General features: G+C 36.3%; 1 protein-coding gene across 1 annotated transcript; it reads left to right on the top strand.

Annotated features, from left to right (window-relative positions):
• The first annotated feature begins 10514 nt into the window (after positions 1 to 10514).
• Positions 10515 to 11410, top strand: LOC149206672 (dehydration-responsive element-binding protein 1E-like). The gene has a single exon (XM_089393769.1). The coding sequence runs from the start codon at positions 10550 to 10552 to the stop codon at positions 11351 to 11353; it is 804 nt and encodes a 267-aa protein (XP_089249895.1). The 5' UTR covers positions 10515 to 10549; the 3' UTR covers positions 11354 to 11410.
• The last annotated feature ends 559 nt before the right edge of the window (positions 11411 to 11969 follow it).

The following is an 11969-nucleotide window of genomic DNA, read 5'->3' as shown; positions in this document are numbered from 1 at the left end:
AGACTACAAGGCTTTAGACCACAAATTACTCATAGTTTGAGGATTAGGTGAACATGGAGAATACTGACCACACCAGCAGATGCACAGGACCATGTGATGGGCGGCTACAACCAATAAAGAGGTCTGCAAATCTATTTCCTAATGCACAAACAGGATGATAGCTCTCTGGCACTAAGTAAATAGAAACCTGCATAACACATCCAATGATACATACTAGACTTCAACACAGAGGTGGGATGAAAACCCCTCTAATGCTAAATATCAAGAGCACATGAATAAATGCATAACAGGCACAGCCTAGAACAGAGTAGAAATGGAAAGTGAGCAATTAACAACAAAAGAAGCTTGTATTAGCTGAAAATGAAGACCAGACGCTGCAAGTATCAAAGTAGTTATAGTCTCCACAAGTTGAACCTTACATCAAAACAACAACCATCAACCCTGAATACATCTGTTTTCTGGGTATATATAGAGTTTAGTTACAAGGATATTCTGTTGTTCTATGCGTGGAGGGGTCATAATGGACCACCAACTGCTTTTAACTCTCTGACAAAGTCTCTGCTACAAACTGCTTGCTTTAATGAACAAAATTGACCTTTTGAGATACTCCGTTGTCCTTCTTGGGCAGGTGGAGTGTAATATAGAAGAAATTCCATAACTAATAAGTATGTTTAACCGCTCGAGGCACGTCCTTCTCGCTCTTCGGCCATAATGCTCTTGAATGCATTTGTTGAAGAGTAACTACACCGGGTACAGGTAGCTGGCCACCTTCGTCCTTCGAGAGAACATAATGGTTATGGACGTGGATATTCGGGATGGATGGAGAAGGAAAATCGGTCGTCGGATCGCGCAGATTGTTATGAAACCGGCTCAAGAAAAAGATAGAAAAGATAGATCAACGCCTTATAATTCAGCCTCTTCGAGGGGGCAACCTCCTTTACATTACATAAATGAACAATTCTTTGATGATACAAATGAAAAGACCACCTTTCTATATATAGGAGTCTAAGAGGTCATAACATAATCAGAGCCAATATAACAATAATAATGTAAGGGCACAATAATAAAATTAGTGGGCTTCTATGGGGCACAATAGTAACAATATGGGCACCACATGGGTACATCAATATAACAAGTGGGTTGTACTAATAACAATAAGGGGTTACACTAGTAGTATAGGGGCCTAACATGCCCCTCTCCTTCGAAAAGCGTTTTCCTCGACGCTTGAGTAGTTCTTGATGCTTCTGTATAAAATTCTTGTCCTCCCATGTGGAATCTTCAAAGAGTAAGTTCTTCCACTTGATGAGATACTCTGAAATTGATCGATTTCGTAGCTGTCGAGTTCTTGTTTCTGTGACTGCTCCAGGTTCCAATATGATTTTTCCTTCCTCTTCAATTTTTGGCAATATTGTTTGAATTGGGATCTTTTGCAACTTTTGAATAAGTGGCCATACTTCTTCGTCCTTCTTCCATTCATCCCTTCCTTCATTTATCCAATCTGGTTGGATAATAGAAATAACACAAAACAATGCTTCCACATCCTCATCCATGAAGAGTCTTCCCATTTGGTAAGGTCGCCATTTTTTAAGTGCATGTAGTATTGTCAACATTTCCTTCTCATAAATAGCTTGCTCGAGATGTAACAGTAAAAATACCCAATCACCTACATCAAAACATTTTTCACTACAATGTTGATCTACTTGTTGTTTCATTTGATTTTGCACCGAAGTGGCGTTATCCTTTAAAATTTGGAGAACTTGTTGTTGATGCTCAATGTGATCTTTCACTGCTTGAACCTTTTTCTTCTTGATATGTCCTCCTATCTCTATAGTTTGAGGAGTGGTAATTTCTTCCAATCCTTTACAAGATATGGTCAGATTCATTTCTTGATGCTCGATGTGATCTTTCACTTCTTGAACATTTTTCTTCTTGATATGTCCTTCTATCTTGATAGTTTGAGGAGTGGTAATTTCGACCAATGAATTACAAGATATGGTTAAATTCATTTCTTCTTTCTCGATGTGATCTTTCACTTCTTGCACCTTTTTTTTCTTGATATTTCCTTCTATCTTGAGAGTTTGAGGAGTGGTAATTCTTGCCAATCCTTTACAAGATATGGTCTGATTCATTTCTTCTTTCTCTAGGGTGGGGTCCTAGCGTATATCTTCTTCTTTTGATGTTTCTTGATCCTTTTCTTCCTCCTCTTCATATTCTATGTAAAATAATTTCTTCTCAACACACTTATGACCTTTAGTGCATTTGCTATCACAGTTGTAACAAAGCCCTTTTTCTCTTTTTTCTTCCAATTTTTGTGGTGTAACCCTTGTAGGTTGTGGAAGGCTAGGAGAAGCAACACTTCCATCTTTATAGTTGTGAGGAGTATGCTTCCTGGTTTCCATAATTTTGCTTTCCACTGTGTCACCAAGCCATTTTACTCTTTCCAATTGTTGTGGTGTTGCTCTAAAGAAGGTGTTTCTCTTTGTATCCTCATAATGTGCTATCATTTCCTCCGTGAAAATTGACCACGTAAAAAGTTGTTTACGAGAACAAAGCTCTTCATACCATAAAAATTGATCCGGTTCGAAATATGAAGATGCAATACATACCTTTCGTAACAGTGGTACACCATGTAGATCAAAATATTGCTCCATCTGAAGTATCCAATTTACCGGATCCTTGCCATCAAACTTCCTCATCTTTCTTTTTCTTGATTTTAGGAGCTCAATCTTGAAACGACTGTAACTCTGTACTTTCGAATCTTTAAGTTCTAAAATTACGATCTGTAGTAGCCCTCTGTGTCCTCTTTCCAATTCCACCAGTTTGATCCAAATTGGATTCTCCAAGAAAGAGTTATGCACAATCTCTCAAGATGACCTTCTTATAGACCTTTCCAGAAGAGCGAACTTGTATGAAGTGCCACGTGTCATTGTTTCAACCTTTGGCTCTGAAAAATATATACAAGAAACTACAGTCCATCCTCTTTATGTACCTTCTTACGAAATTTCAATCTGATGTTCAGAGAGAAAGTTATGATGATTTTCCCCAGGTCACTTTGGAATGTAATTCAGGAGTCTGCAGAAAGACCAACTTCCTCAGATCTTATCTCCGCAAATATAGCGCAAAAAGCTCTGAAATTTAGACCTGAGATTCAATGTGATTTCTTCTCAAATGGGTTTGTTTTTTAGCTTCTGAAACGTTGTAGAAAACAAGTTATAGTGAAAATGCCACGATGACCTGTTTGGAGTAGCGAAACCCTAGAATCCAAAGCTCTGATACCAAATGTTATGAAACCAGCTCAAGAAAAAGATAGAAAAGATAGATCAACGCCTTATAATTCAGCCTCTTCTACGGGCAACCTCCTTTACATTACATAAATTAACAATTCTTTTATGATACAAATGAAAAGACCTCCTTTCTATATATAGGAGTCTAAGGGGTCATAACATAATCAGAGCCAACATAACATTAATAATGTAAGGGCACAATAATAAAATTAGTGGGCTTCTATGGGGCACAATAGTAACAATATGGGCACTACATGGGTACATCAATATAACAAGTGGCATTTACTAATAACAATAAGGGGTTACACTAGTAGTATAGGGGCCTAACACAGATGAACGACGAACAACGCTTGGTGAGGAGTACCGAGAGGCGAGGTGGAAGACAATTGTGACCCGTTGGATCTAGTGCATGGACAACAGAGATCTCTTGGCGGGAGGAATCGGGTAGAAACAGGAGGTGGACAGTCGTGAGTCGTTGGATCTCGGGCAGACAGATCCGACGGTGCTCGGGCGGAAAAGATGCACGGGAGATAGCGAGCGAGGAGGGTGGTTCTGGCGGTGAGTGGTATTTATCGCACCGCCTTTGGGGCTTTGGTGGTAATCGTACAAAGGAGCGTGATCGCAATCAGCAGGTGACGCGTGGCAGAGGAAAACCGCTTTCCCCGTGGGTTAATGTGCGGGCAGTTCACGGGATCGGGAGGAGCGACTGCCATCTGATCGCGGCGGAGATGATCAGACGACAGTGAAAAAATGGGCGAGTTGTGCGCGACATGGGACCATCAAATCGAGGCACAGCAAATCGACGGTTGCGGTGACGGGTGATGATGGGTTATGGAGGTGCGAGGGCACCTAATCATGGTTGTATGGGGCTTTAGGTCTTAGCAAGCAGGCTCAAGATCAAAGGATTTTATATGATTTTAAAACTGACAAGCATACATAGATGAGATAATAGGAGAATGGACAAGGAAATGGAGGAAAGTGAGGACATCCGAGGCAGGCCTCCTTGAGTAGAACTAAGGACCGATTTCCCTTCTTCTTCTCGGACATTAGCAAACTGTAGCAGGGCTAACAACTTTTATGTTAATTGATGAAATTAAAGGACAACTTTCATAGATGTTTTAAATGAAATACCTTAGTGAATTACATTATTTCTTAGGGCTTGAAATATGGAAAGAAGTTTGTTGGACATGTGTTACACCAAGAAAATATGCAAGGGATCTACTCAAAAGTTTCAAAATCGACCGATGTATGGTAGTATCAATACCTTTAGAATTGAATGCCAAACTCTATAATGATGATGGGACAAGAGAGGTGGATGGTACACTGTGTCATCCACTAGTGGGAAGTCTAAAATATCTCACTATAACTAGGCCAAACATAACATATTTGGTTAACATTAGTGTCTAAAAGGAATTTTTAACTATGGTATTATATATACTAATGAGTTTGGATATTGAGTTGGCATGTTATTTTGATTCAAATTGGGCCAAAATTCTTGATGATCAAACATCAACTTTAGGATATGCATTCAACCTTGGATCTGGGATTTTGGCATGGAGCATTAAGAAATAACCAATTGTTTCTTTGTCATCAACTGAAGCTAAGTATAATGCTTTGTGCAGTGCCACTTGTGAAGCAGTTTGGTTGAGGTGAGTTCTTGAAGATGTGCGAGAAGTATAGGAAACACTAATAATTATCAAATGTGATAATCAAATCACCATCAAATTAGCCAACAATCATGTATAGCATGCAAGATCTAAACATATTGTGATTCACTACCATTTTTTCAGGGAAAATATGGAGTCCAAGGACATTGATTTAGCTTATTGTAATACCAATGAAAATGCGGCCGACATATTCACCAAGCCTCTTGGAAAGACCAAGTTTGAAGTATGTAGGAATCAATTAGGTGTGGTAGAAAACACATTTCTCCATTAAGGGGGAGTGTCAGATTAATGGAGAAACCTAGAAGATTTTCCTATTGATCGAGTTTGTTATGTTTCCATTTGGATTGATTCCATAATCAATCTTTCTTAGTTGTAAGATCCTATATTCTAGGAATTTGTTCAATAAAATTATAATACGATATATGTATGATATTTCTAGCTTGGTGAATGCAAGTGTGAGTGGTGCAGTGTCTTGTGTGAGCAATTTTCTCACCAATGAACAACAACTCATCTTCCAATATTCTATCTTCCATATTTTTCAAGTAAGATCACAATCTCACCCATAATTGTATTGCCGAATTCCAACACAAAAATAAGAAACATATAATACTTTATATAAAAACACCTAACTAATTTGGTTTTTTGTCTCTTTTGATAGGCAATAAGGTTTTTTTATGAAATTGTGAATTTTTGTTATTTAAAATAATTTTTTTTCAGACATTGAATTTACATTATTTAAAATGAATATTTAAAAATTATGATTTTTCATTATTTAAAGTGTGTGTGTGTGTGTGTGCATAACCCATTGAAATACTGGTGAGACACTAAAATGGTACAAACTACAAAGTTAAAACTTATCATTCGAAAAAATATCCTTACAATACTTAAACCCAAATCAACTAGAAAATGTTCAAGTGATGACTAAGAACTAAGAATTTTTTCTTTTGAGAACATTTTTTTTCGAACTGGGCTAGGCCTAGGCTAGGGCCAACCCCAATATTGGATGGAAGAATAATTTTCCCACCAATGGGTTGTTATCACTAGGATTATGTGAAGCTCGGTCAAGCTTGGATGCCCCTTGGGATAGTTTAATTCCCCCAAAGGTGGCTCCCACCCTCAACCCATCCTATCGACGATGTAGATCTAATGGCAATATTTATTTTGGGTTTCGAGGAGTTTAAAAATCTTGAAATCTTTAGACCCCATTTCCATAACAATAATTTAGAGGTCGAGCCAATGATATTAACACCTTCTTCTACCCTTAGTATGGGTTATGTTGTGGATGTGGGCACAAGGGAGGGGGAGTTGTTATAGTCCAACTAGAATTTACATCATAAGACTCCTTTTGAAGCACTTTATGGTTATAAACTAGAAGTAAGCCATTTTAAGAATATTTTGAAGCAAAACATTATCTCATGTTCTGAAAGAAGATAGGAGAAAAATCAATGCAAAATATATCAAGTGTATTTTCATTAGTTATTGTTTTGATCATAAAACATATAAGTTGTTTGATCCTTGAACACATAATTTTTTTGCGATCAGAGATGTGTTATTTCATAAGCAAGTAGATGAAGGCCAAAAAGAGGATATGTATGATGTATGACATATTTTTTATGGTGATGATGTCAAAGAGGAAGTAGATGATAAGAATGAACATAAAGAGGAGGAAGAATACAACTACATGGACACCTCTAGTAGCCACAACATCCTAAAAAGAAGAGATGATTCAACACAAAGAAGGATAAGAGATGAAAGAAGTGAACCACCAAGAAGGTTGTCACGTTAAACTCAAAAACCAATATCATTTAAGTGTTATTCCTTAATGAATAAGGTAATGAATGTCATGGAACCTTTCAATTTCATACAAGCTAATGAGCATAACTAATAGAGAGATGAAATGAAGGACTAATATGACTCCATAATGAAAAAGGATACTCAGGAATTAACAAATTTACCTAAAAATAAAGTACCCTTAGGGTCTAAATGGTTGTTCAAACAAATATTTAATGCTAATGGAAGTATAAATAGATATAAGGCTAAGTTTGTGCAAAAGGTTACTCACAAAAATAGGAAAATGATTACGGAGAGAATTTTGCACATGCACTAATTAGAGGAAATTTTAGCCTAAAAGTGGCCACAAAATTTTCATGTAATTTCCATGTCATAATATGTAAACCAATGAATATCCTTTAAATTTAAAGAGAGAAACATGCAAATATTTTGGAAGAAAAAGAAGAAAACTACTTTTTTTAATTGATTTTGGCTTATCTTCTTATAGGTTTACCCAAATCTTAAGTGTAAACACTCATTGGATGCAAAATTATATTCCACATCTATGAGTACCCACTCTACATACTTTTGAGAAGACACACATTAAAAAAACTTGAAGATGCATTAAAAAATGTGTTGAACACAATTTTTTAATGTATCTTCAATTTTTATCAATGTAGGTTTTCTCAAATGTATGCTAGTGGGTACTCATTTGATGTGGAATTTAATTTCATATCCAACGAGTGTCTACACTTGAAATTTGAGTAAACTTATAAGGAGATAAGCCAAAAATACAATAAAAACGTAGCTTCCTCTCTTTTTCTTTAAAAATTCATAATTCTTATTTTATTATTTTAACTATTATTTTATTGTTTTCCTTAGGAGACCACTTTTATGCTGAAATTTCCTCTAATTGAACTATGCTAAACACAATTACATTAATGATTGCATTAGCTACAAAATATAAATGGAAAATGTATCAACCAGATGTTAAATATGTTTTTCTGAATGGGGAACTAAAAGAAGAAGCATATCTTGTTTAGCCGAAGGATTCATAAAGAAGGGTCAAGAACACCTTGTTTGCAAATTAAAGATAGCTTTATATGGATTAAAATAGGCACCAAGATCTTGGTATGTGGAGGTTGACTCCTTCTTTCTTTAGAAAGATTCTATGAAAGGCAAGAGTGAACCTAAGTTGTATATCAAGTCAGATCAAAAGGGGCATGTTATTATGATCTCTTTGTATATTGACACTCTTATTATAAAAGACAATGTTTCTAAGTTAATTGATGAAATTAAAGGACAACTATCACATGTGTTTCAAATGAAAGGCCTTAGTGAATTGCATTATTGCTTAACTAATGAAATATGGAGAGAAACTAGTAACACATTGTTTACAAAGAGAAAATATACAAGGGAGCTACTCAAAAGGTTCAAAATGGACCAATGTATGGTAGTATCAATACCATTAGAATAGAATGCAAAATTGTATGATGATGATGGGACAAGAGAGATGGATGGTACATTGTCTCGTCAGCTAGTGGAAGGTCTAAACTATCTCACTATAACTAGGCCAAACATAACATATTTAGTTAGCATCCTAAGTCAATCCATGGCCAAACCTCTTGAAATACATTAGAAAACAGTGAAAAGAGTCCTTTGGTATCTTAAAGGAACTATTAACTTTGGTATTATATAAACTAATGATTTTGGATGTTGAGTTAGCATGCTATTTTAATTCAGATTAGGCCAAAAATCCTAATGAAAGAATATCAACTTCACTATATACATTCAACCTTGGATCTAGGATTGTGGCATGGAGCAGTAAGAAACAATGAATTGCTTCTTTGTTGTCGACTAAAGTTGAGCACAAAACCTTGTGCAATGCCACTTGTGAAGCAGTTTGGTTGAGGTGAGTTGTTGAAGATGTGAGAGAATTACAAAAAAAAACAATAATTATCAAATGTGATAATCAAAATACCATAAAATTTGCCAACAATCATATATACCATGCAAGATCTAAACATATTGAGACTCACTATCATTTTGTCAGGGAAGTCCAAGGATATTGATTTAGTCTATTGTAAAAACAATGAAAATGTGGTTGACATCTTTACCAAGCCTCTTGCAAAGACAAAGGTTGAAGTATGTAGGAATTAATTAGGTGTGGTAGAAAACACATTTCTCCATTAAGGGGGGGAGTGTCAAAATAATGGATAAATCTAGAAGATTCCCATATTGATAGAGGTTGTCATGTTTTTGTTTGGATTGATTCCCTAATTAGCCTTTCTTAGTTGTAAGATCTTATATTCTAGGAATCTGTTCAACAAGATTATAATACTATATATGTATGAGATTGCAAGTTTGGTGAATGCAAGTGTGATTCGTACAATATCTTATGTGAGTGATTTTCTTGTCAGTCAACTACAACCCTTCTTCCAATATTCCATTTTCCATAATTTCCAAGTAGGATGATATTCTCACCCACAATTGTATTGTCAAATTCCAACCAAAAAACCCAAAAGATAGAATAGTTAGAAAATGCCTAACTAATTTGCAATTTTGTCTTTTTTGATAGGCAATAAGATTTTTTTATAAAATTGTGAATGTTCACTATTTAAAATACTTTGTTTGAAACAATGAATTTGTATTATATAAAATGAATTTTTTTAAATTATGAATTTTCATTATTTAAAATGTATTTTTAAATATATAAACAAAATTAACCCATTGAAAAACTAGTGAGACACTCAAATGGTACAAATTACAAAGTTCAAAGTTATCATTCTAGAAAAATCCTTACAATATTTAAATCCAAATCAAATAGGAAATATTCAAGTAACGATTAGGAACTAAGAACTTTTTTTTTATGCTAAAGCTAGGTAGAGGCTAGCGCCAATGTTGGATGGAAGAACAATTATTATTATTATTATTATTTGCCAAATTAGGCTAAGCCTAGGTTGAGGGTAGCCCTAATGTAAGATGGAAAATAAAATGCTATAACCAAGATTGTGAAGCTAAATGAGCTTGGACGAGCCCCTTGGAATAGTTTAATTCTCCGAAAAGTAATTCCCATCCTCAACAACTCAGAATGAAATTAGAACCAATACCCTAATAAAAATTAGACCCTGCACAAACCAATTATTCTAGTAATACAAAACCTAAGCTTGGACAAGCCCCTAGGAATAGTTTAATTCTCCGAAAAATAATTCCCAGTGTCAACAACTCAGAATGAAATTAGAACCAATACCTTAATAAAAATTAAACCCCACACAAACTAATAAAATTAAACCCCACACAAACTAATTATTCTAGTAATACAAAACCTCAACCGCCCCTAATGAAATTAGAATCAATAACCTATTCTAGTAATACAAAACCTCAACCGCCCTTAATGAAATTAGAATCAATAACCTAGTAAAAACGAGAACCCACAGAAACTAATCGACGATCTTACTAGAACCCACACAAACCAACCGACGAATACAAAACCTTGTCGCTATTGGGTTCCCATTCGAAATTAGTACGGTGGCCACCCGACTCCATCTGGGAAACGGAGCCCACGCGGTTTTAGCGCGTAATGTAAACGGAGCAAGATATTTATTCGATCACTGTACTGGTGCGTACATAACACGGGAAGGACACTCCTTTATTTATCTAATCAAACCGTCCTTCAACTTTCTCATGACCATCTCGTACATTCCCCTGTCACGAATGTGTCACATCCGCGTTCAAATCCGTTATTAAATCCTCAATTCCGACCACACATGCCCACTATACAGAAGCAGCATCCGACCAGCGTTATTTTCTAATGCAAAATTAAATTCAATGGATAAGGAGCCTGCTTTTCTGCCCCAGAGTATTCCCACTTCATTAACCGGAAGCACTGAAGCAAGCAGCAAATATGCATCAACGGCGAAGGGCAGGACCAAGAGGATTCGAACGCAAGACGTCTTCGACTCTTCGCCGCCACAGCAGAGAACTTTGAAGCTTCAATCTCCAGCATACAGAGGCGTGCGTCGTCGTAGGTGGGGGAGATGGGTGTCTGAAATTCGGGAACCCAAAAAGAAAAGAAGAATCTGGCTCGGCTCCTTCGAAACGCCAGAGATGGCTGCTCGAGATTATGACGTCGCTGCATTACGCTTGAAGGGCAAGAACTGCGCGTTGCTTAATTTCCCAGAGCTCATTGATCACCTTCCACGTCCAGTTTCTTCGTCTCCACGCCAGATTCAGGCTGCCGCTGCAGAAGCAGCGGTTACGTTCATTTCGGAATCCGAAGGCGGAGGGAACTGTGGAATGTGTTGCGACGTTAATAAACAAGAAAGCAGAAGCCCGAGAAACGTACCAGCAAGAAACGAAAATGCACTTCCCTCCGCATCAGATGAACTAACGGCAATAATAAGCTCAGACATAGAGAAAGCAAGCACTGAACATTTGGGAAAATCGGATAGTTATACAATATCGTCACCATTTTTGACACCAGTAATGATGGAGGATTTGTTCGAATCCTTCAGCTTGTACACGGATTTGGCAGAAGCTCTTATGCTTCCTCCCCCTCCTGTGTTCGGTATCGATGAAGTAGACATAGAGGACCAGAAATTAGAGGAAGGATTTCTTTGGTCTGATCTGTGAAAGAGATTACTCTGTATAGTCTAACCATCAGCAGTTTTTTTCCTTTTTGGTGATAAAAAAAATTGTGAAATTGTGTATTTTTGTAATTTAAAAAATGGTGTGAGATTGTGTATTTTTGTAATTTAAAATTGGTTTTGAATATATAAATAAATTTAAAATCACAAAACTCAAACTTTAATATTGCAAAAAAAAAATTCCTTACCAAATTTCGAATAAACTCCACTCAGAAAATATTACCTAAAGTCCCACAGTGGTATAAAAATGACCCCCGAAGATTTTGATCTTTTGTCTTATTTTTTCATGTGAGCTTTTAGTGTACAGATACTTCTCCTCTGCTTCAGCCAATCAAACTGATAGCCTGAAATAATCCTTTTACCTTCTAGTGTAAGTTACTCTCGACTTTCCTTTCTTGAGCCCTTAGGGCCCCTGACTCAGAAGCAAGCTGGGACTGTGTATTGGCAATAGAGAGGATTCTATCGTTTTGAGGTTGTTTGGGAAAGTGTATACAGTAGAAGGTGCATCTTTTCCGTTTTCAGGGTGAATGATCTAATAAACTTATCCCAAACAAGTTTTAAAAAAGTGTTATGATATGCTAAATAGGTTATCATAAATTAAA

The sequence above is a fragment of the Pinus tabuliformis genome, chromosome 1_2 (genome assembly GCF_031772625.1).
Source record: "Pinus tabuliformis cultivar Carrire ecotype Pingquan chromosome 1_2, CPIR1, whole genome shotgun sequence".
NCBI classification, from domain to species: domain Eukaryota; kingdom Viridiplantae; phylum Streptophyta; class Pinopsida; order Pinales; family Pinaceae; genus Pinus; species Pinus tabuliformis.
This window is presented reverse-complemented; position numbering and strand designations above follow the sequence as displayed.

Excerpts from the sequence above, each read along its gene's own strand:
- LOC149206672 (XM_089393769.1), top strand. The coding sequence starts at position 10,550 with ATGGATAAGGAGCCTGCTTTTCTGCCCCAGAGTATTCCCACTTCATTA.